Below are 24,369 nucleotides of genomic sequence, written 5' to 3'. Positions count from 1 at the left end.
TAATCCTGAGACCCACCACTCTTGAACTGGCCTGAGCTATTTCAAGTTAAAGACAGTCCATTGTCTCTGTTTACAGAAACCTCACCAGGGTAAGATGTCAAGGGCATAAGGGAACAGGGACCATCCAGCAACAGTGAGTCAGCTCCAAATTCCACTTTTTGAGCTGAGCAATATAGACTTAAGTCTTACTGTCCCTCCAGATTGTGAAATGCTCAGAAAGACACTAAAAATAAATCAGAGAGAAATGACTTCTCCCAGAGGCCAGAGAAAGATCAAATACACAACCAAGTCCTAGTTTAAAATGAGTGCCTGCAACAAGGAATAGTAAACAGCATCTGCAAATAAATTACTTCCACTCATCCATTTCTCTTTCTTATTCTCTGTCTTCAAAGGAAGTGCATAAGCAGTTGATGCCATGAATTGCACTGTAAATAAAATCACTAAGAAACCAATAGTACACCAGGAACCTACTTGCAGCAAGCTCCTGAAGATTCACAATTAATTGGGACGCTGATGTTAAAATGCAGGACCGCTACCCAGGATGGCACTCAGTACAGTTAATCAAGTTATCAAGCCCTCATTACCTACCTGAAGTAGATTTTTATAACCACTGAGGGTTTGGGGATGGGGTGAGGGGGTTGCCGAGACATCTTTTTTTATGTATTGTGTATATACATAAAATTTGCCATTGTAATCATTTTAAAGTGTACAATTCAGTGGCATTAAGCACATCCACAATGTTGTACAACCATCATCTCTATCAAGTTCCAGAACTTTCTCAGCAGCACAAATGGAAATCCCATCCCCACTCAGTGGTCACTCTCCCTTTTTCCTGCCCCTAGCCCCTGGCAACTTCTATTTCTTTCTGTAAAGATTTGCCTGCTCAGAGTATCTCCCACTAGTAGATTCATACAGTATGTGGTCTTTTTTCCAACTTCTTTTACTTAGCTTGTTTTGAAAGTTCATCCGTGCTATATAAGTATGTTCATCAGCATGTTCATCCATGCATGCATTAGTATTTCATTCCTTTTTATAGCTAAATAGTAGCCTGTTCTATGGATACATCACATTTTGTTTATCCATTCTCTTGTTGATGGATACAGGTTGTTCCCAACTTCTCGCTATTGTGAACAGAGCTGCAATGGAACATTCATGCACAAGATTTTGTTGAACATCTGTTTTCAATCTGGGGGGTATATACCTACAAGGGGAACTGCTGGGTCATATGGTAATTCTATGTTTAACTTTTTGAGACAACATCAAACTATTTCCCACAGTGGCTGTACCATTGTATATTCCCAACAGCAGGGCATAACGGTTCTAATTTCTCTGCATCCTCACAAACGCTTGTCATTTTCTGTTTCTTTACTATGGTCATCCTAGTGGGTTTGAAGTGGCATCTCACTGTGATTTTGATTTACACTTGCCTAATGACTAATGATGCTATCTTCTCAAGTGATTTTTGGTCATTTCTATATCTTCTTTTGGAGAAATGTCTATTTAAATATCTTGCCCATTTTTAAATTGGGTTCTCTTTTTGTTGTTGAATTGTAAGAGTTCTTTACCTATTCTGGATATTGGGTCCTTATCAGATATGTCACTTGCAAATAATTCTCATTTCATATGGGTTTCACTCTCCTGACAGTGTCTTCTGACATGCAAAAGTTTTAAAATTTGACGAAGTCTGGTTTTTCTATTTTTTCTCTTGCTGCTTGCATTTTTAGTGCCATTTGAGAAACCACTGCCAACTCTATGATCATAAAGAGTTGTCTCCATGTTTTCCTTTTACAGCTGTATAGGTAAACCTCTTACATTTAGTTTTTTGTTTCATTCTGAGTTAATGAATATATGGTATGAGATAAAGTCCCATGTAACTATGATTTTTAAAAATCTACTCAAAACACTTTCTAATTCCCCTTCTGCTACGGTAACAGTCACCTTTTGCCTGAGAAAACTTCGCTGAGTCTAGCAGAGTATCTATAGTAGTACAACACCCACTCCTGGGACTTTGGGGTGGATGTACACACAAAATTGAGCCAATTAGGGATTTCTTTGGAATCAAATGCTGATGTTGGGAGAGAAACAATTCTCTACACTGTAGTTTCTAGAAAAAAGAAAATATGAAATGTGAGACTCCTGGAAGACATTTTTCCTGACACCCGGAGAAAGTTATTCTACGGGAGAACAGCAAAGAATAGGGGAATCAAGAGATGGAGGAAAAAGCCCTGGTAACACTTCAGTAACCCTCAGATTGAGCCACATAAAACCAAATAGATAATTAAAATTCAAGAGTGAAATAAAGCCCTAAAGGTCCAGTCATACCAGAAGTCAACTGTGCCCCTGTATTCCCCAGTTACAAGAGCCAGTAAATTTCTTTTGTTACCTGGCTCATTTCTGTCCCTTGCTAAAACCTAGAAAATTTGTGTTGAATCCTCCCTTAGAAAAAAGCAAGAGTCCCAGACATTTCTTTAGGGTTGACACAAATTTGGCTGTGAGCTTCCAAGCAGTCAATGCCAAATATGGAAACGCAATGAGCTACTGAATTTAATGTTCACAAACTAAAATATCTCTCACAGATGATCATAAAGAGTACACTGTGCTTTATTCTCTGTGGCAGGAACGTGAGTGATTATCACCTCGTATTTTCTACTTCCGTGTTTCCAAAAATATCAACAAATAGAAAGTCTGTCGGGGACAAGGGAGGGTTGGGAGGGTGAAGGACATCGGGTACCATGGTAAAGGTGTCCTGAACACCTTCCCTAAGGAAGTGGTTCTTGACGGGCAACCCCCAAAGGGCCCTAAGATCCATTCAGAATGCCCACAAAGTCAGTACTAGCTATAGAATGACACGGAGACATTATTTGCCTTTTTCTCTCTCATTCTCTCATGGGTGTACAGTTTTCCAGAGGCTATATGGTATGCAGTATCACAAAAGAACACAAGTGAAAAAGCAAGTATCAGGCTCCAGCCACCATCTAGTAAGCCAGATGTGAAACAGATCTGTAAAAATGGGAAGCTCTCCCTCTCCTCACTAATTTTTCTAAAATAATTATTTTTCATTTAAAAAAAATGTTATTCATCTTAACATAAGTGACTATTTTTTAATGAACTAACAAATATTAGTAACCTGTCTCCATTTTAATTTCTGGGCTTCCCTGGTGGCTCAGTGGTAAAAAATCCGCCTGCCAATGCAGGAGACATGGTTTCGATCCCTGGGTCGGGAAGATCCCCTGAAGAAGGAAATGGCAACCCACTCCAGTATTCTTCCCTGGGAAATCCCATGCGCCAAGGAGCCTGGCGGGCTACGGGCTGTGGGGTTGCAAAGAGTCGGACACGACTCAGCGACTGAACGACAGGAACAATTTTAAGTTCTAACACAGTAAATTTCAAAATCTAAGTCACAGGAACAAAAGCTCTTTGAGGTCTTCAGTAATTTTTAGGAGTGTAAGGGATCCTGAGACCAAAAGGTTTTTGAGAACTTTGCCCTATTCAATGGTCAGCTTCATTTCTCTTCCCAAGATGTCACAATTCTGAAGAATGCAGAAATGCAATAAATGTTTCTTTATGGAAGGTAATGAAAATGTTCTAAAATTGATTGTAGTAAAGGCTTCAGAGTTCTGTGAATATATGAAAAACCAATGAATTGTACACTTTTAAATGGATAAATTATATGACATAAAAATTATATCTCAATAAAATTGCTTTTAAAAAGAAAAATTGTTCAACTGAAAATTATCAAATAAAATCAGTAACATACCTATCACAAATAGGTACCCTAAAATATTTTCTATACATAACAAATGCTATAAAATCAGGAACAAAAAGCTAACCAGTGACAAATGTCTAGAAAGAAATTAAGTGCAAGTTCCATAAGAAAACAAAAAAGTTACCTTCCAAGAGTTTTTGACATGATGTATTCGTCTCTTAATTCCTTAGGATACACTGACTGATCATCTACAGTCAGATCAAAAAATACAAAAACTAAGGGGAAAAAATGGCAGAGATAGGTCTCATTAATCAATTTGATAAACAGAAGATGAATGGTCGTATAACTTAGTAAACATATGGAATATAAGACAATCATGCTTAGTTCCATTTAACATCTAACCCCAAAGAAACCATTAGCTAGGCTAACGGATACCATGAAACCCTTGAAAATGATGGCAACAAGTTTCATTCCCAGAATGGAAACACACAGTATCCTTCTCACTACACAAGGAACTCATATGTAAATACTGTGCTTATTCACTGACCCCAGAACAGTTATCAGTTGGGCCCAGAACCAAATGCCAAATAGTTTAAATCTAGAAAATATATTCAAGGCAAGTAAATATCCAGATAAAAATAAAGCCAGAGGTCACCATCACTAATATTATCATCTCTCAGTCATTTCTACCTTTACCTAGCTGGTATTTTACAGCACAAACCATCCTGAACTTACTTGTAAAATTAAATAACACTTTCCCCCCAAACCTCCTTTTATTTCTTGACTATTTGGCCTATATCTCAGAGAAAGAATACCAAAAAAAACTGCTCATTTCATAATTTAACCATCCACTGGTCCAAACCTGCAATCAGTTATCAAACAGTGCAATTCTACAAAATGATACATTTGCAACGGCCTATAATATCAGGAAAGAGTGAAATTTGTGAACACCCTTGAGTTTCTCAGATTTCAGCTGACAGGTCTTAACCGCCCTGGAATAACCTAGAGAACCAGTGTCAGGCAGAAATCTGAACCAGCTCAGCACATTTCAATCCAGGCTGGTCCCGAGCAGGCAGACACCTGCCTAATGAATGAGACCTGCTGGCCACCGAGGATACAACCGTTCCTCTCTGTGGATATTTATGAACCTAGATGTTATAATGACACCTGAGATCAGTGGATCTGAGGGGCTCTGAGATGTATTTTTCCCATGTATCAAGGTCAACTTCAAAGGCTGCAAACTCAGTTGCTTACAGAAGCCAGCCGGTCATGCAAACAGGTAAGGTTGGGATGAGTGTAAGATGTAGAGCAGTGAATGGAGACTTGAACAGAAAAACACATCACCCATCTAAACAAGGCAATCTCTACTTAGCAGCCTGCAGATCCTCGAATTAAGGGACAATAGGCTCAAGTGTGGCCAGATATCCCATCTTTTCAAAGAAATCTGGATTTTCACATTAAAGCACACACATCAGCCAAGGCCTAATAAAATATCAACAGGCCAAATGCGGTCTGCAGAGTAACAGTTTCATCCATTTCAATCAAGGCCAGCTTCAGACCACATAACACCTCTGTTCAAAGTAGAAAAGGTGCCCTTTAGATAGAACAGTTATGAAAGGATGGCACGCCACTTGTCAAGTAGAGGACAGGCCACATTTCAGCGTCCAGTTGCCCCCTCAACTGGGTGCTTTCAAAACAACAAAAACCTGTGCAAGCTCCCCTGACCGTAATTATCAGATAGGAAACAAAGTAGAAAACAGAGAAAACTAAGGCAATCATAAAATGTACACCAGGATGGCCAGAATAGCCATAATCCCGAGATGGTGGCCTGAAGACTGGCTGCAGGAGAACCACCTGGGAAGGATTTTTAACACCCCTGGAGCCAGTGAATCAGGCTCTGAGGGACAGCGCCTCTGGGAATCTGTATTTTTAAGGTGTCACCCACACAAACAGATACTATTTCACATCACTCAACCCTCGAGTTTTGGGAAGATCTGTGAGGTTTTCTCAAATTAAAGAAACAAGAGTATTGCTCTTGTCCAAGGTTTTAAGATCACTGTGAGCTATGTTTAATTCTGTAGGTTGTTTTTTTTTTATCCCCACTGAATGACAACTGTTCATTTCAGATGTGATATTCATGAAGTTTTAGGAACAGCTGCTTATAAAATGCTACCCGATGGTGATGATAAACATCTCCACTTTCAGAGGATAACCATGTTGTATTTAAGGTGGAAGGTCTAAACTGAGATTCTTACAGGAAAACCCATAGCCTAATGCCAGGCTATATATAATAGCTCAATAAATATATACAGAAATTAAGGTCTAAAAGGAACAAAGAAAAGGAAGAAAGAGGAAGGGAGAGAAAAAGGCAGGGAGGGAAATGAACTAATGGCCTAAAATAATTAATTGATATCTAAGGTTGACGTGATAAAACTGGATCAATTAATGAATGATAAATTAAGCAATATGATTATTTAAAGCATATGGCTTTAAATGAAATTAATCAAACCAATCCAACCTTAGAAAATGTCCTGATAGAACTTTTCATAATTAAAAAAACAGCTAAGATTGAGATGAATCTTGAATGCTAACCTACTTACTTTATTTACCTAAACCATACTCTGCAAAGGACAGTGTCATTTTTCCTTTTATACGGGAGGAGAAAGTTCCAGTAACCAAAAGATAATATTACCTTTATTACTCCATACTGAAAGTGCAATTTCAGAATTGTTACTCAAAGGAAGGCGTCTTCCTTTCCCTACAAGCTCTCTATTTACAAAGGTTCCATTCCCACTGTGATCTTCTATGTATGCGATGTAAGAGTTTTTAGGACCCATTTCCTAAAATAGAGAACATTTTATTTCAAAGTTTTAATGGGGGGACGTTAGAGTGGGGAGATAGCTGAGCGTGATGTCTAGACGACCAGTTTTCCCAAACGTGTGGGTATTTGACACCTACTCTGAAGATGCGAAAGTGCTTCTTGCTGTACGTCCGGTATTTATCGGTGCTTTTCAGCAGGGGCTCATCGAAGCAGTATTCACAGTTTCTATCCCTCCCAAACCAGTAGCTGTCGTTAATACAATCTGCAACACAAAAGCACACATCAGAGGGCTGTTAAATTTCATGTCTCAAACACCTTTTAAAACTGCTGATAAACATTGAAACATACATTACCATGAGTAAAATAAGATAGCTAGTGGGGAATTGCTGCATAGCACAAGGAGCTCAACAGGTGCTCTGGGACAATCTAGAGGCGTGAGATGGGTTGGCAGGTATGAGGGAGGTTCAACAAGGAGGGAACATAGGTATACTTATGGCTGATTCACATTGCTGTATGGTAGAAACCAATACAACATTGTAAAGCAATTATCCTCCAATTTAAAAAAAAAAGGATTGCTCACAAAATCATGACACAGCATGAATGAACTTTGAAACCATTATGCTAAGTGAAAGAAGCCAGACACAGAGGACAATCATGATTTCACTTATATGAAATATCTAGAATAGGTAAACTCAAAGATACAGAAAATAGGTTACAAATTAACAGAAGAACTTAACGGGGAATGAACAATCTCTTCAATTAATGGTGCTGGGAAAACTGAATAACCACATGCAGAAGAATGAAACTGGACCCCTATCTTACACCACTCACAAATACAATGTTATGTATGTTAATGGAGAAGGCAATTGCTAACTCCAGTACTCTTGCCTGGAAAATCCCATGGATGGGGGAGCCTGGTAGGCTGCAGTCCATGGAGTCGCTAAGAGTCGGACACGACTGAGCGACTTCACTTTCACTTTTCACTTTCATGCATTGGATAAGGAAATGGCAACCCACTCCAGTGTTCTTGCCTGGAGAATCCCAGGGATGGGGAAGCCTGGTGGGCTGCCGTCTATGGGGTCGCACAGAGTCGGACACAACCAAAGTGACTTAGCAGCAGCATATATGTTAGTTACATATGTTTCAGTAAAGCTAGGGATGGGAAAGGAGAAATTACCAAAGGAAAAAATTTTGGAACTAGATAATGGTGATGGTTGCACAACACTGTGAAAGTACTGATGCCAATGAACCGTATTGGTTATTGTTGTTTAATTGTTAAGTCATGTCCAATTCTCAGGCTCCTATGTCCATGGGATTTCCCAGGCAAGCATACTGGAGTGGGCGGCCATTTCCTTCTCCAGGGGATATTCCTATTCCCAACCCAGAGATTAAAACCCTGTCTCCTGCATTAGCAAGCATCATATTCTTTACCACTGAGACACCAAGGAAGGTCAATGAGCTGCATACTTAATGGTTAAAATGGCAAATTTTTATGTTATATATATTTTATCACAATGAAAAGAAGTAAACATTAAAAAAAAAAATACTAAAGGGGCTTCCCTAGTGGTCTAGAGGTTGAGAATCTGCTTGGCAATGCAGGGGTCAAGGGTTCAATCCCTGGTCTGGGAGCTTCCCAAATGCCGTAGATCAACTAAGCACCGGGAGCCACAACTACTGCACCAGTGTTCTGGAGCCCGTGAGCCGGGTATCGAGCCCCCGCGCTGCAGCTACGGAAGCCTGTGTGCCTACAGCCTCTATTCTGCAACAAGGCAGCCACTGCAATGAGAAGTCCACGCACCCCAACCAAGACTAGCCCCCTCCAGTCACAACCAGAGAAAGCCTGCGTGCAACAATGAAGACCCAGCACAACCAAAATTAAATGAATTTAAAAAAAAAAAGAAATACTAAGGTATATAGTTTCTAAAGTGCAAGATTTGTATTCTGAAAACTACAAAACATGGTTGAAAGAAACTAAAGACCTAAATAAATGAAGGATATCTCATTTTCATAGACTGGAAGACTTGATACAGTTACAATGGGAACAGTATCCAAATTGATCTACAGATATAACCCCAGAGGCCTTCTTTGCAGGAAGTGACAAAGTTATCCTAAAATTCCTATGAAAAAGTAAAGAACCGTAGTAGTCAAAACAATCTTGAAAGAGAACAAATCAGAACTCACTCTGGATTTCAAAACTTACTACAAAGACATACAGATGGCTAACAAACACATGAAAAGATGCTCAACATCACTCATTATTAGAGAAATGCAAATCAAAACCTCAATGAGGTACCATTACACGCCAGTCAGAATGGCTGCTATCCAAAAGTCTACAAGCAATAAATGCTGGAGAGGGTGTGGAGAAAAGGGAACCCTCTTACACTGTTGGTGGGAATGCAAACTAGTACAGCCACTATGGAGAACAGTGTGGAGATTCCTTAAAAAACTGGAAACAGAACTGCCATATGACCCAGCAATCCCACTCCTGGGCATACACACCAAGGAAACCAGATCTGAAAGAGACACGTGCACCCCAATGTTCATCGCAGCACTGTTTATAATAGCCAGGACATGGAAGCAACCTAGATGCCCATCAGCAGACGAATGGATAAGGAAGCTGTGGTACATATACACCATGGAAAATTACTCAGCCGTTAAAAAGAATACATTTGAATCAGTTCTAATGAGATGGATGAAACTGGAGCCCACTATACAGAGTGAAGTAAGCCAGAAAGATAAAGACCAATACAGTATACTAACACACATATATGGAATTTAAAAAGATGGTAACAATAACCCTATATGCAAAACAGAAAAAGAAACACAGATGTACAGAACAGACTTTTAGACTCTGTGGGAGAAGGCGAGGGTGGGATGTTCTGAGAGAATAGCATTGAAACAAGTATACTATCAAGGATGAAACAGATCACCAGCCCAGGTTGGATGCATGAGACAAGTGCTCGGGCCTGGTGCACTGGGAAGACCCAGAGGGATGGGATGGGGAGGGAGGCGGGAGGGGGGATTGGGAAGGGGAAACACATGTAAATTCATGGTTGACTCAAGTCAATGAGTGGCAAAAACCACTACAATATTGTAAAGCAATTAACCTCCAACTAATAAAGATAAATGGGAAAATTTTTTTTAAATAAAAATAAAAATGATAATCATGTTTTCAAAAAAAAAAAAAAAACTTACTACAAAGCTACAGTAATTGAGACTTTGTGGTGCTGGCATAAGGATGTACACACAGATCAATGGACTGGAAGTCCAGAATTAAACCCTGACATTTATGCTCAAACTGATAAGGACAAAGTAAAGGGATAAAGTTGGAGAAGGAAATGGCAACCCACTCCAGAACTCTTGCCTGGAAAATCCCATGGACGGAGGAGCGTGGTAGGCTATCGTCCACGGGGTCACAAAGAGTCGGACACGACTGAGCTATTTCACTTCACTTTCAAAGGGATAAAGTAGGTGACTAAATAGTTAATCACGCTAGGATTATAAGTAGAAAAAATATGGGAGACCCCTCTAAGTTAATGATTACTCAAGAAAGCAGGTTTGCTTAACCACAAAACCAAGCAAGCTTGTTTAGCAACAAAACCATGTAACAGAAGCACAAGTCATGCCGCTAAACAATAAAACAATGGTGGTGTGAGCCCCACATCCTGGCCAGTGAGTTCAGTAAGTTAATGATCCCTGGGACATGCTCTCTGCTCACATAAAAACAATTTGTGGACCTAGCCTGACCATGAAGGGACAAGAAAACTCCCCTGCTAAACCTGCAGGAGTTGATGATGGAAGCATGACATCTACTCAAGAAAAACAAACATGGTCTTCTCCCCTCGCCCACATTTTTTTTTTACCATAAAGCTACAGGCTAGTAAGTTCTCAGTGCAGCATCTCTCACCCACCCCACTGGTAAAGCTCAGAAGTGCCCCATTCTAATAAGTCGCTTTATCGATCACTTTGCCTCTCACTGAATTCTTTCTGTGCTGAGACATAAAGGACTGTGGCACCAGCAGCTCTTTAGAGCCTCCCTCCCCCTCAAAAGGCCACCAAATGGCTTCAACATGATCTTTGATAAAGGTATCACGACCATTCAAAAAGTCTCTTCAAGAAATAGTTCTTGGACAACTGGGCATTGCCATGACAAAGGATGAACTTGGACAATACTTCATACCAAGTACAAAAATCAACTCAGGGGTCAGTGTAAGAGCTAAAACTATTAGTTATTTAGAAGGTAGGGTTTGAATCAATAACAATAACAATAAAGTAGCTTCTCTTTGTTCAGCAATTACTTTATTGTTATTCAGTTGTTAAGTCCTGTCCAACTCTGTGCGATCCATGGACTGTAGCACCCCAGGCTCCTCTGTCCTCCAGTATCTCCTGGAGTTTGCTCAAATTCATGCCCACTGAGTTGGTGATGCTACCTAACCATCTTATCCTCTGTCACCCCCTTCTCCTATTGCCTTCAACCTTTCCCAGCATCAGGGTCTTTTCCAATGAGCTGCTCTTAGCACCATATGGTCAGAGTATTGGAGCTTCAGCTTCATCAGGACTTCCAATGAGTATTCAGAATTGATTTCCTTTAGGACTGACGGTTTGCTCTCCTTGTCGTCCAAGGGATGCTCAAGTCATATATCAAGTTCTCCCTTTTAAAGGAGATACATCCAGACACAGATGTAAAGAACAGTCTTTTGGACTCTGTGGGAGAAGGTGAGGGTGGAATGATTTAAGAGAATAGCGTTGAAACATGTATATTATCATATGTGAAATGGATCACCAGTCCAGGCTCGATGCATGAGACATGGGTGCTCAGGGCTGGTGCACTGGGATGACCCTGAGGGATGGGATGGGGAGGGAGGGGGGAAGAGGGTTCAGGATGGGGAACACATGTACACCCATGGCTGATTCGTGTCAATGTATGGCAGAAACCACTACAATACTGTAAAGTAATTAGCCTCCAATCAAAATAAATTAATTTTTTTAATTTTTAAAAATTAAAAAAAAAAATAAAGGAGATACATCCCACTTCACTCTTAACACTTCTGTGTCTCAGTCACCACACATCAGCCCTAAGCCTATCTTAAAAATATGGCTTAAATGAGTAAAAAATAGCTTCAAATGCTTACTTCTAAATTTAAAGTTATACATATGAATATTGTTATATTATTTCTCCATTTTTTACTGTTTTTTCAAGTCAACAAGTTGCACATGATATAAAAAGAAAGGTGAGTGACAAGGTACAAAATGGTACATTAGTCATTCATTTCCTTATATTATTATTCTCTATTCCATTAACATCAAGTTCATTTTTTTTTAATGAAGCATATTGTGCATATTTCAGTCATTCAGTTGTGTCTGACTTTGCAACCCTCTGGGCTGTAGCCCTCCAGGCTCCTCTGTCCATGGGATTTTTCAGGCAAGAATACTGGAGTGGATTGCCTTTTCTTTCTCCAGGGATCTTTCCGCCCCGGGGATAGAACTCACGTTTCCTGTGTCTCCCCATTGGCAGGCCGATTCTTTACCAGCTGAGCCATCTTTTTAATGAAGAGGTCATTTTAATTCAAGACAGAGGAAAGATAGTACATAAAACATACTGAGAGCAAAGTCTCACTGTTGGAATCAGCTGTCAGAGTGGGTGAGTACATTTAAACAGCAAGGTTGGCTATTTTGAGATAAAAACAAGTAACAGGGAGTCAACAAATAACCTTCCCCATCCTGAGACTGTAACACGGATGCTCTGAAACTGCTGCACCAGAGCAGGAGTGAAGTGATGACACTTCTGTGATTAAACAACAAATGTTTGCAAGTTTGCATGAATCAGCATTCTTTGAGGGAAAAGATCCACAACCCTCCTCAGATGGACAACACATGGTAGAGGCCAAATCAACATCTGGTGAAAGAATAAATGAAGGGGATCGACAGCAAGTAAGAGCCAGTGCACCACCCAAAACTGCTTTCTCGGTTCTGCCTTTCACCACCTCCAAGCTCCAGGATCATTCCAGGAGTGTCTCGGGTTATCTGTTGCAACAACTTTCCGTAACTGTTTTTCTGAGCAAAATATTGCACTACATAACAAAAGATCTTACCAAGATTGGAGAATCCATCCTGAAGGGCCCATAATCGAGCCCAAGGGGCAGGGACAGGCTCCTCGGGTTCTTGGTCCTCCGGAATGGAATAGAGTTCCTGCGTGGACACTGTGTCTAAGGAGCTCAGCGTGCCGGAGCTGGAGTGAGAGGACTGGCTGGACGTGCCCTGGGACTGTGACGAGGAGCTGTGTGGCTGCGAGGAGGGGCCTTGGGACTGCGAGAAGCCGCCTTGGGACTGCGGGGAGGCGCTGCCGCGGGGCTGCTGACACTCCACATTCCTCTCCCGAGACATCACCACCTCAAAAATAAGTGTCCCACAACCAGGTGAGTCTCAAGGAACAAGACTTGAGGTCAACGGTGAAGGATGGGCATATCACAACAGTCAAAACAACACAAAAAAGAAGATCCAGGACGAGCATGCTCTGCAGAAATTACAATTCCAACAGTCTACAGCTATCACTCTTCTGAGCTGAGTTTTTCATCAGATCATTTTCGCCTGATAAGTATTTTGTGTAACAGCCACAACCCACAGGCGAAAGAAACAAAGAAATAATTTGAAGACTATAAATAAGTGAAAAAACAAAGATACTGAATTGGGGAGGGGGAGAGACTCATAAGCTTACACTCATCCAATTGTTAAAAATTAGAAATGGTGGTCCCTGGTGGTCCAGTGGCTAAGACTCTGTGCTCCCAATGCAGGGGGCTCAGGTTCAATCCCTGGTCAGGAAACTAGATCCCTCAGGCCACAACTAAAAAGATCCCACAGGCTGTCACTAAGACCCGGTGCAGCCAAATTAATAAATAGTTTTTAAGAAAAAAGAAATAGAACCTAAAATGTATGCATTAATACAATCAACACTACACTTAAACTTCATATGTATTTTTGGAAAGCAAAGAAGGGGAAAGGTCGGGTGGCTTGGCATAGGTGACGGGCAAACAAAAATTCTACAGAAATTGGCTGCATTACCCCAGGGGTGATATTTACATAAAATGTCACTGATGCCCCTTTCAAAAACCAGCTCCTGGAGGGTAGGACCCAACGTCATTCTAGATTCCTAGACACCAAACTAAGAGCTGGGCCACTTAAAGAAGCAAAACACTAAGACAGTGCTAAACAAACCCACCTAGCCCTTTGTGATGCTAATTAACTATGGGGCTCATCTTTTCAGCATCCCAAACGACCTCCAAGTACAGCAGAAGGAACTATTTAGACACACAGAAGATCATAACAGAGGTTCCCACCCTTGTTTTAGAATTTAATTTGACAGTTAAACCCCAATAACAGAAACTACAGTGAAGTCAAAGTAACTTTCAAACCCTAACTTTAAATCCCTAATCTGATTTTTTTTTTAAGTGCTTTCTCTCCAGATTTCCACACTCAGGCTACCCCTCAAGAAAAATATAGTAAACATGACTGACACAGATTATTGCATTTACACAGGCCCTTCCAGATGCAAAAGTCCGATGAGGTTTCCCGGAAGTGCACCAGGGAGGTGCTGCCAGAGCTTCGACTTCAGGACCTGCTGCTCTGATAACCACCTCAGCCGAGGTGTGACCTCCTGCGCCTTTGGAGCAAAACTCCGCCCTGAAAAGTGGCAAAAGACAGTGTGTCAAGAGGTAGCTGCTATCATCGCACCTGATAAGAAGGGTCCACCACACCAGGACTACATGGGCCTCCGCCACATATAGTAGAGAGGTCATAAGCAAACAGATCTGGAGTCAGCTAAGCCAGCTCTTCGCATGACCATTAGGTAGATCACAGCCTCTCAGAACCCAAAAAGTAGACGGAGCTAGAAAATCAAATGAGAAGCTGTTTCAACGCTCTTTCAACCCCACCCCCTCAGTAAAGCTTGATAATCGGACTTTCAGGCCCAAAGAATCTGAATGCAGGGAAAGGCCTTACAAGTGCAACACAATTTATTTTTTCTCAAATAGAGAAACTGCGTCCCAAGGAAGATTGGTGGCCCCCTCCCCTCCCTTTGCCACCCAATCCCCCACACTTCCTTGCGGACACTCTCGAAGCATCTTCCTATACAAGTCAGTGTGCTTCCAGTTCCAGCAGCGCCTATTGAGAATGGGTTCTCAAAAGGCATTTTTCAGATTGAGCCAAACTATGATAATAATTATTAACACCTTTAAAACTTTCTGCAGAGCAGCTTGGCTCTGATTCTGAAGATCACAACTTTGTTCTTTCTTATCCTGTACTTCTGGGCCAGTTTCTGCTTGCAAGTAACAAGGGAAGTGAAATGCACCTCGAAGTTTGTCTACAAAGGAGGAAGAGAGTCGCCCACGCATTCTTCTTTCCCCCCGCTTCCCGAGCTCATACACAGGACAAGATGGAGGCGCTGGAGATTCAGCTTGCAATAAGACCCTGAGGACAGGATTCGAACCCCTAAATACCCAAAAGAAGCTCCCCACTATGACTCACCGCGTGAGCCCCTCTAGAAGAGCACAACCCAGACAAGCCGCAGTCAGCGGAGTGGCGCTAAACCCGCAGATACAAACTCCACCCTCCACCAATCAAAACACCCCTCCGCTTCCGCCGGACCAATGAGAAGCAGCGGATGTGGCCGCCCCCGCAACCTCAATGCCTTCTGGGAGTTGTAGTTTAAATTGCAGAGCGGGACTCTGAAGCCAGGTTTCCCCCGGGTGGTCCCGCCCCCCGCCCAGTTCCCCAGCCAATCACAAGCACGAGTCTGGTCAGCCTCAGCTGACCTCGGCGAGGCAGGCCGCCGGCCAGATGTGGGGCGGAAGGACCGTGGCCTTGCTCCGCGCGTCGGGGTGGTGGCCGACAGGGGTGCTCGGGAGAAGACTGCTAAACTGCAATGCTGCTTCGCTGGCAGGTAGCAGCTCCCCACGATGTTGGAACTGCGGCGGCCTGGGGGGCCCACCGCGGGGGGACCGCTTCTTCTGCCCTCAGTGCCGGGCGCTGCAGCCACCTGACCCGACTCGAGACTACTTCAGCCTCATGGACTGGTATGGAGGCCGTTTCCTGAAACGCGTGTGGACGTGCGAGAGGGGAGGGCGGGTCGGGCTAGGGGAGGAGGAAGGCTGGACCAGTCACACAGGTCGGCGGGGCCCTGGAGGACCGGGCTGGGGGTGGAGCCTGGTCGAGAAGGGTGCGCGGGATGTGTCTGGGGAGGAAATTAAGGGGCTGGCCTGAGCGACTTAGGGGGGTGAAGACGAGAGTGAGTCTTGGAGTGGAGAGGCGGGGAGTGGTTGGGGAAACCTGAAGTTTGAGGGCAGCAATGGAGGGAGGCTTGAGGGGCGGGCTCTGAGAGAAGGCCAAGTTGAGAGGCGGGGCTTTGAGGGGAGGGTACTTGCTCGGCCCTAGGGCTTCCCTGATAGCTCTGTTGGTAAAGAATCTGCCTGCAGTGCGGGAGACCCCGGTTCAATTCCTGGGTCGGGAAGGTCTGCTGGAGAAGGGATAGGCTGTCCTATCGCAAGGGATAGGATCCTAACCCGAGTATGCTTATACTTGGCTTTCCCTGTTGGCTCAGCTGATGAAGAATCCTCCTGCAATGCAGGAAGCCTAGGTTCGACCCCCTGGGTTGGGAAGATTCATTAATTACGGGCTTCCCTTATGGCTCAGCTGGTAAAGAATCCGCCTGCAGTGCGGGAGGCCTATGTTGGATCCCTGGGTTAGGAAGATCCCCTGGGGAAGGAAAAGGCTACCCCCTCCAGTATTCTGGCCTAGAGAATGCCATGGACTGTGTAGTCCATGGGGTCGCAATAGTTGGACACGACTGAGCGACTTTCACTTTCACTTTGGAGCATAGAAGCTTGAAGTTCAGAATGTTTAAAGTTGGGTTGAGATTTTTAAGAAAGAAGTACAGAAGTGGTATCCAAAGTACAAGAGTAAGAGCATGGAAAAACTTAAGGCTGTGGGCAGAGTCTAAGGGAAAAGTGAGAACTGGAGGGTCTGAGAAATAAGTGTTTTTCCTGTTTATCGCGGAAGGTCGAGGAGTTTGGAGAGGTGAGAAAATTTGGGCGAAGCTCAAGAGGTAGGGCAGGCTCTGGGAATAAAAAGCGAAGGGGATTCGTTTAAAATAAAGTGAGAGGCAGAAATGAAGGGACCTGGGCCTTGGAAAAATAGAGTATGATTCTGGAATGCCCCTTAACTCTGGGCTCGGGCCCCAGCAGTCACTGAGCACTTAGGAAGGGCTGCAGTGACACTACCCTGTAAGTTGTTCAAGCATGCCAATCTTGTTCTAACTTCAAGGTCTCTGCGTGTTCCCTGTGCCTGAATGCATCTTTCCTCTGATCTCTGATTACTCCTCATCATCATCTAGGTCTCAGCTCAAATGTCATTACTTTCTCCACTACATCTACCATTCTCTGACCCTATTCTGTTTTCCTTTGCAGTACCTACTACTTTCTAGAATAGCTCTTGTCTACATGTTTATTGTGTCCCCCCTGAGAAGAGGAACCAGGCCCGTAGTATATATATATCTATAAATATCTGATGCATGAGTTTCATCTCCTGATTTCCTTCCAGCAACCGCTCCTTCAGAGTTGACACTGTGAAGCTCCAACATAGATACCAGCAACTACAGCGCCTTGTCCACCCAGATTTCTTCAGCCAGAGGTCTCAGGTGAGCCTATTGGCCACCCCTAATCATTCTCTGGGTGGGGAAGCTCCCCTCGAGGAGGGCATGGCAACCCACTCCAGTATACTTCCCTGGAAAATCCCAGGGACAGAGGAGCCTGGTGGGCAACAGTTCATAGGGTCGTAGAGAGTCAGACATGACTGAAGTGAGTTAGCACAACGGACATAGCACAATCATACCCAAACACATATGCACCCTGGGTGCCGTGGCCTGTGGTTATAAGATTACCAGGGACAAAACTGGACAACCAGCTTTGCCCTGGGGCAGCCTGATTACAACCAACCAGGCCCTGGATCAATCCTACACTCAGAGCTTTTACTTTACTTCCTAGCAGAATTAAAACCCATCATCTGAAAATTAAAACAGCTTGTCCCACACCAGTTCTCCTTCCTTATGTGCCTGCCCATCAGTGTTTTATGAAACAGTTTGTGATGTAAGATGGCTGATTTGTGTGGTAATATGACTATCTCCATTTCCACTTACAGAATGAAAAGGACTTCTCAGAGAAGCATTCGACCCTTGTCAATGAGGCCTATAAGACCCTTCTGGCCCCCCTGAGTAGGGGACTATACCTTGTAAGGTGATTTTCCAACCCTTCTATCATGACTGCCTGATCCCATTGCCCTGGGGGACAGCTGTTCCCCTGTATTCAACAGAAGAGTGCTTGAGATCTTAGCTAGTCTAGGGACCCATAATTAACCTCAAAAATACTACATGCAAAAACAAACAAACAAACAAACTACATGCATATAGTTTTCTGAGTATCTCTATAAACTTGCCCAATTGCCTTTTTTTTTTTTTTTTTACCATTTGCTATAAATTTAAAGAATTAGACTGTACTGGCTTTTAGGAAAGAATAATTTTTGTTTTGTTGCTAGTAGAGAAGTGATCACCTTAGAGTTTTAGGATTTAATAGAATCTTTACAGATACATAGTTCAACCTCCCAAGTGGAAGAATGACTCCCCTGGGGTCACATAGTTCCAGGTAGGAGAGTTCCAATACTCCTATCTCAGTCCCTCTTTCATCACTGGGACACTTCAGGTTTTCTCTGTGAGTGACATTTTATTCTAAAGGGTGAGAAGGATTTATGACTCTAGCCATAATTTCTTGAATTAAACTTAATTTTCCCTGCTTTATGCCCCAATAGCTAAAGCTCCATGGAGTAGAGATTCCTGAAGGGACAGACTATGAGATGGATAGTCAATTTCTTACGGAAATAATGGAAATCAATGAAAAACTTGCAGAAGCTCAAGGTGAAACTGCCATGAAAGAGATTGAATCTATTGTCAGAGGTAAAAGATAAAATAGTACCAAATATATTATATTGCTATTTTGAGTACACATAGAGTCTAAGTCACTCAATCATGTCCGACTCTTTGCGACCCGATGGACTGTAGCCCACCAGGCTCCTCATCCATGGGATTTTCCAGGCAAGAATACCAGAGTGGGTTGCCATTTCCTCCTCCAGGGGATATTCCCGATCCAGGGATAGAAGCCAGGTCTCCCACATTGCAGGCAGATACTTCACCATTTGAGCCACCAGGTAAGCCCAAAGGCAGGTTCTTAACCTCTGGACCACCAGGGAAATGTCCGTATATGTAGAGCTTAAGTGGAAAAGGGATATAAAGACGACACATTGGTCTTCATAGTGCTTTGGGGAATTTTTTTTTCTTGATCATACTGAAACCCATTTTGTTAGACCTGCAAAATCCCTAATTCTCTGGAAAGCAGGCTTAAACTAAGAATGTAATAGTATTTTGTAGACCACAGTGCTCTTTCCCACCCATGACATCATTTGGATGATATTATTATCTCTGCCAAGAAAAATAGGCCTCAGAAGTTCATGGGAATACCCACAGTCACTCAGCAGATGTAGCAGAGCAAAGAATGAAACCTTGCTGTTATGATCCCATATTGCTTTACTTTCACTTTATTCCATAGAGGGTCAGTCAGGGTTCTCCAGAGAAACAGAATCAATAGTGTGTGTGGAGAGAGAAACTTGTTTTAAGGAATGACTCACGTGATTGTAGGAGCTAGCAAATTCAAACTATGTCAGATAGACCAGCAGGCTGGAAATTCAGGCAGGACTTCTATGTTAGTCATGAGGAAGAATTCCCTCTTCAGGAAAACTCAGTTTTTGCTGTCTTCAACTGATTAGATGAGGCCCACCTTGTTATTAAAGATAATCTCCTTAAGGTCAACTGACTGTAAATGTTAATCACGTCTACAGAAAACCTTCACAGCAGCATTTAGACTAGTGTTTGACCAGACAACTGAGCACTGCAGCCTAAACAAGTTGGCACGTATAGTTAACCATGCCAAGTAGAAAAGGCTCCGGGTTTCTCACTCAAATTGCATGCATGTACAAACTTTCACAAATGTTTATGGTGTGCCCACTATGTATCAGGCACTGTGCAGGACACTGAGAATCCAGCAATGAACAGAAGGACGTGACCTGGGCCTTCGTGGAGTTTATATGTTCCAATTCAGTGTGTCCCACATGGAAGTCATGAGTGTCCATCCTCCGTCCCCCAGAATCAACCTGATCCTCTGCGGATATTCCCTTTCTAAGTAGATGACCCTCTGCAGTTACTCAAGTCCAAAACACTGAGTAAGCGTTCTTCACAACTTACTCCCCCTCCCCCCCAATAGACAGTCTGTCACCAAGTCTTGAAAAACTGACCTTCTTACTGTGTCTCAAATCCATCCATCCATTTTCACTGCCACCACCCTGTCCCAAGCTACCATTCTCTCCCATCTGGACGACTGGAGTAACTCCGACCAGTCCATCTCTACCTTCAGTCTGATATATTCCTATACTGTCAGGTGTGTTATCTTTCTGAAACCCAAATCTAATCATAGCACCCTTGGCCTTGCTTAAAAGCTTGAAGTGGCTCCCTCGGCTCCCCATCACTTTCAGGTTAAAGAGACCTGGATAGCTGGGCCTCTGCTTCCTCCTGTTTGCTCCTTCCAGTCCAGCCATGCAGGCTGCTTCCAGTTCTTCATCTGTACTTTGCACCTTCCTGCCCAGGGCATTTGTAGGTACTGTTGCTTCTGTCCAAAATCCCCTTCTCCACCCCATCTACTAACTCTTCCTCCAGATCTGGGGGCAGTCCCCACTTCCTCAGGAAATCCTCAGAGGACCTCTATGTCTTTTAGCCGAGAGTACCCCTCTTTTGTAGGACTAATCATAGTTATAACCTTATTGTTCTATGTGAGATTATCGGCCCCACACCAGCCTCCCCCATTAGACCAGAAGTTCTGCGGAGGCAGAAATTGTGTCTGTTTTTTGCTTCTCTCACATCCTCAGCACAGGTAACAGTACTTGGAGTGTAACGAGGACTCAGTAAATATATATCAAGTGAGTGAGTAAAAAATAACAAGTTAAAAGCAGTAAAATAGAAGTTGTGGTGGGGGAACTGTCCAGTGGGGGTGTATCAGCACTAGAGCTGGGTGGTGTTGGAAAAATAGAAGCTCGGCATTTGCAGTCAGAAGACCCAGCTGCATGGCTTTGGCAGACAGAGGATCATGAAGCTCTGGATGATGTGGACTTGGGTTCAGTCCCAACACTGCCACCAACTTTTTGTGTGACCTTGAGCAAAGTGCCTTCACCCCCTCTGAGACTCAGTTTTCCTCATCTGTAAAATGGAGACAATATTAGTGCCCATTGTTGCAAGTATTAAATAAGTTAAAAATACCCTGATACTGGAGAAGATTGAGGGCAGGAGGAGAACGGGGCAACAGAGGATAAGATGGTTTGATGGCATCACCGACTCAATGGACGTGAATTTGAGCCAACTCCAGGAGATCGTGAAGGACAGGGAAGGCATGGACTGGCATGCTGCAGTCCTTAAGGTCACAAAGAGTCAGACACACCTTAGCAACTGGACAACAAAGTGTGTAAAACATTTGATACAGAGCCTGCTTCATAGTAAGTGTTCAGTCAGTGGTGGGGGTTATTTTAGCTCTGTAGTTAATGTCTGGCTTTAAGCAGATCACTGGTCTTCATTTAGAGTTAATTCCTAAATTTCCTTCCCTTACCTGCTAAGGCCCAGTTAAAGTGAACGTTCAAGGGGATGAGCTAGATGGTTTGGGGGTCAGGACTTCAGAGCCTCCAGCCTCCTAAATCCAGTGTTCTTTTTTGTCAACACCACGTTGCTACCAAAGAAGTGAGTTTCTAGCCACTGAACTAGGAGTCAGGTGACTTGGGGTCTGTTCCGAGCTCTTCCACTCACCAGCCATGTAACCACAGTACATTTTCCCAATACCTGTCGTTGCCTATGATGAGCATATAATATATTTAAAAGTGCTTTGAAAGCAGGTACCCCCATAAATGACTAATACTGTCTGTAACTGGGAAATGCACTTACAAAAGTCCTCATTTCTTAATGAGGAAACAGTGCACGCGTGAGAGAGCTGCTCCTTTACTTCATCTGGCATCTTCTCTCTTCAGGTACGTTCTAAGTGCTAAGTCGCTCAGTCGTGTCCAACTCTTTGCGACCCCATGAACCATTGCCCACAAGGCTCTTCTGTCCATGGGATTCTCCAGGCAAGAATACTGGAATGGGTTACCATTTCCTTCTCCAGGGGATCTTCCCGACCCAGGGATTGAACCCGCGTCTCTTACATCTCCTGCACCGACAGGAGAGTTACCACTAGCACCACCTGGGAAGGAGAGGCTGTATAATTTGCTAGTGGTTGCCTGATTCTGTAACACCCTGCTGATAGGTGAGCCCAGCTTGTTGATTTTTCTCCTAGCTGAAACCTGGAAGACTCAGAGTGCTTGGTGGAGATAAGATATTTCCTTGTCCTTTTTTCTTTTTTAATGCTTCTGTAGCCATTTTATGAACTTTGGTGATTGCCCCTCAGACCTTGCGTGGGTAGGAAAACAGTGTAACTGGGGTCAGCCAGAGCTGCACGGAACAGGAGCTGCCACTGCACACGTGTAGAGACAGAGCTCATGAGGCCTCATCCTTGAATCCAAGCTCCCTGCTATGCTGTATTCACAACAAGATGACAGAGGGTTGTCTTCATATTATTAGTCTACTTAAATAGAAAAATTAATATCTTGGTTTTCTTCTTTCAGCTAAACAGAAAGAACTGGCTGACGATGTGAGCAGAGCTTTTGAAAGAGGTACTCCCTTCATTTCATGACTTTCTTAAATATGGAAAGAAATACTAAGCACTGAGATATAACCATTCATTCAATAAGTAGCTATTATATGCCCATCCTATGACAGGTATGTGGGGAATGATAAAATAGAGATGAGCCTACATTTCTGCCTTCAAGGATTCACAGTCTTGCTGGAGAATCCAGGTGTGTGCCAAGCCAGTAAATGTCCACTGAAGACTAGATGAGAGAAAATGCTCCCATTCCCCTTTGGCAAGTAGGAGAAGATAAGGTGAGGGATGTGGGCTGAAGCCAACCCAGACTGACCTGAGGGCAAGGCTGCACACTCGACATTTGGCAGAGCCCCATCTTCTGCAGAGCCCAGAAGGAGAAGCCTATGGCACAACTGTGCTAAATCATAAATATGGAGTCCTCACTGCTCCTAGCTCTCAGGCTGAAGAGACTAGATCTGTTTCTAGCTATTTTTAAGCAAGAACAGCCCATTCCCTCTATCCCTGTCTTGTGCCACCCCTTAAATAAGACAATCATATCCCTTTGGCCTAGGGATCATTCCACTGCAGGAAGGAGAAAGCAACTCATACTAACCCAGATAAAAGGAGGATTTTCTAAGGAGTTAGGGCCACCTCTCAGAATCCAAAGTCCCAGAGATGAGTCCATACAGTGTGATGAGAGCTGTTGCAGAGCAGGACCTGGAAAGTAGAAGCAGTCTGGAACCATGGCTGCGGTCCTGAATGTGGTGGCCTGTTGGTCCATTCCATCCTTCTCCCCTTGCACCAGGTGCTTCCACATTCCTTATCAGGCTTCAACCACCATATATGACAGGGGGAGAACTCTTCAAACGCAACTTAGGAACTTCCCCGGTGGCCCAGTGGCAAAGAATCTGCCTGCCAATGCAGGGGACACGGGTTCGATCCCTGGTCTGGGAAGGTCCCACAGGCCACGGAGCAACTAAGCCCATGCATCACAGCTCCTGGGCCTGTGCCCTCAAGCCCCTGCTCCGCAGCAGAGGAGCCACAGTAATGAGATGGCCAAGCAGCACAGACAGAGTAGCTCCCGCTCGCCACAGCTAGAGTAAGGCCTGTGCAGCAACAAAGACTCAGCAGAACCAAAATTTAATTAACCTAAAAAAACAAAAAACACAACTTAATTATACTGGGTATCATCCTGAAAAAGAATCAGCTTCTCATTTAAAGTCTGAATCCTGTGAACAAGCATGCTTTTGCTCCCTTTGGGTGTAAGTCCTCTGTCCCCGAGAGCAATCCAGGGTGTTCCATCTCCCTCTCTCAGATCTACTGAGTAACCGATCAGCCTTCCAGAGCCTGGCGCTCAGCTTTGATCCAGCTGCCTTGGGTGGTAGAGTGATTTTATTCTTGCTTGAAATGAAGCCTCTCACATTAATCTTTCTCTTTATTTCAGACAATTTTGAAAAAGCCAAGGAACTCTTAACAAAGATGAGATACTTTTCAAATGTTGAAGAAAAGATTAAGTTAAAGAAGATTCCGCTCTAATGGTTGCTAATTTTAAAGTTTCAAAAAATAAAGTTCTTACCTATTTCTCTTCTGGCCTCTGCTGTCTGAGAACAGAGGTGCTTCAACCGCTTTGCCCGTCTTAACTAAACTGTGGCTCAGGCACTGTCGGGCAGCAGAGTTAGTCATGTCAGCAGAAGCTCAGCCTAGCCAGTGTTTGAGTGGTCAGCTCTTCACAGGGTCCTTGATATACTATATCCCCCAGCGAGGCTGGTGGATGCAGAGATGGAAACAGGGCCAACTTGAGGTCCTCGAGAGAACGGGACTTTTTCCTGAAAAGGCCAGTAGTAAATATTTTAGATTTTGTGGGCCTCCTCTTCTGTTGCAACTGCTCAGCTCTGCCCTGGTAGCATGTGCATGCTCCATACTTACTAAGCTGCTTCAGTCGTGTCCGACTCTGCGACCCTATGAACTGTGGCCCACCAGGCTCCTCTGTCCATGGGGATTCTCCAGGCAAGAATAGTGAAGTGGCTTGCCATGCC

General features: G+C 43.5%; 2 protein-coding genes across 11 annotated transcripts in view; one reads left to right on the top strand and one right to left on the bottom strand.

Annotated features, from left to right (window-relative positions):
* Nucleotides 1-15,121, bottom strand: part of CHEK2 (checkpoint kinase 2) — a 38,115-nt gene extending 22,994 nt beyond the window's left edge. Inside the window, exons 1-6 of one of the 5 annotated variants that reach the window (XM_065903905.1) lie at nucleotides 15,048-15,121; nucleotides 14,041-14,204; nucleotides 12,620-12,917; nucleotides 6,665-6,789; nucleotides 6,399-6,546; nucleotides 3,891-3,981 (exon numbers count right to left, since the gene is read on the bottom strand). In XM_065903905.1, the coding sequence (XP_065759977.1) occupies nucleotides 3,891-3,981; nucleotides 6,399-6,546; nucleotides 6,665-6,789; nucleotides 12,620-12,911 (656 nt within the window). In that variant the 5' untranslated portion in view covers nucleotides 12,912-12,917; nucleotides 14,041-14,204; nucleotides 15,048-15,121. Of the gene's footprint in view, nucleotides 1-3,890; nucleotides 3,982-6,398; nucleotides 6,547-6,664; nucleotides 6,790-12,619; nucleotides 12,918-14,040; nucleotides 14,205-14,255; nucleotides 14,376-15,047 lie in introns of those variants that run through there. The other 4 variants (XM_065903904.1, XM_065903907.1, XM_065903906.1 and 1 more) reach the window with 4 other exon arrangements.
* Nucleotides 15,122-15,332: 211 nt separating this feature from the next.
* HSCB (HscB mitochondrial iron-sulfur cluster cochaperone) lies at nucleotides 15,333-23,918 on the top strand. 6 transcript variants are annotated; one of them, XM_065903909.1, is made up of 7 exons: nucleotides 15,333-15,595; nucleotides 17,118-17,214; nucleotides 17,715-17,804; nucleotides 18,378-18,522; nucleotides 18,699-18,773; nucleotides 22,317-22,364; nucleotides 23,778-23,918. In XM_065903909.1, the coding sequence occupies exons 1-7, from the start codon at nucleotides 15,360-15,362 to the stop codon at nucleotides 23,867-23,869; spliced, it is 783 nt and encodes a 260-aa protein (XP_065759981.1). In that variant the 5' UTR covers nucleotides 15,333-15,359; the 3' UTR covers nucleotides 23,870-23,918. The 6 variants fall into 6 exon arrangements, with proteins under 6 accessions (XP_065759981.1, XP_065759982.1, XP_065759983.1 ...); XM_065903910.1 differs by lacking the exon at nucleotides 18,699-18,773; XM_065903911.1 differs by lacking the exons at nucleotides 22,317-22,364; nucleotides 23,778-23,918 and adding an exon at nucleotides 19,638-22,305.
* The last annotated feature ends 451 nt before the right edge of the window (nucleotides 23,919-24,369 follow it).

This window comes from Muntiacus reevesi, chromosome 13, assembly GCF_963930625.1.
Source record: "Muntiacus reevesi chromosome 13, mMunRee1.1, whole genome shotgun sequence".
In the NCBI taxonomy this organism is placed as follows: Eukaryota; Metazoa; Chordata; class Mammalia; order Artiodactyla; family Cervidae; genus Muntiacus; species Muntiacus reevesi.
The sequence above is the reverse complement of the archived record's forward strand: the minus strand, read 5'-3'. Positions and strand labels throughout refer to the sequence as shown.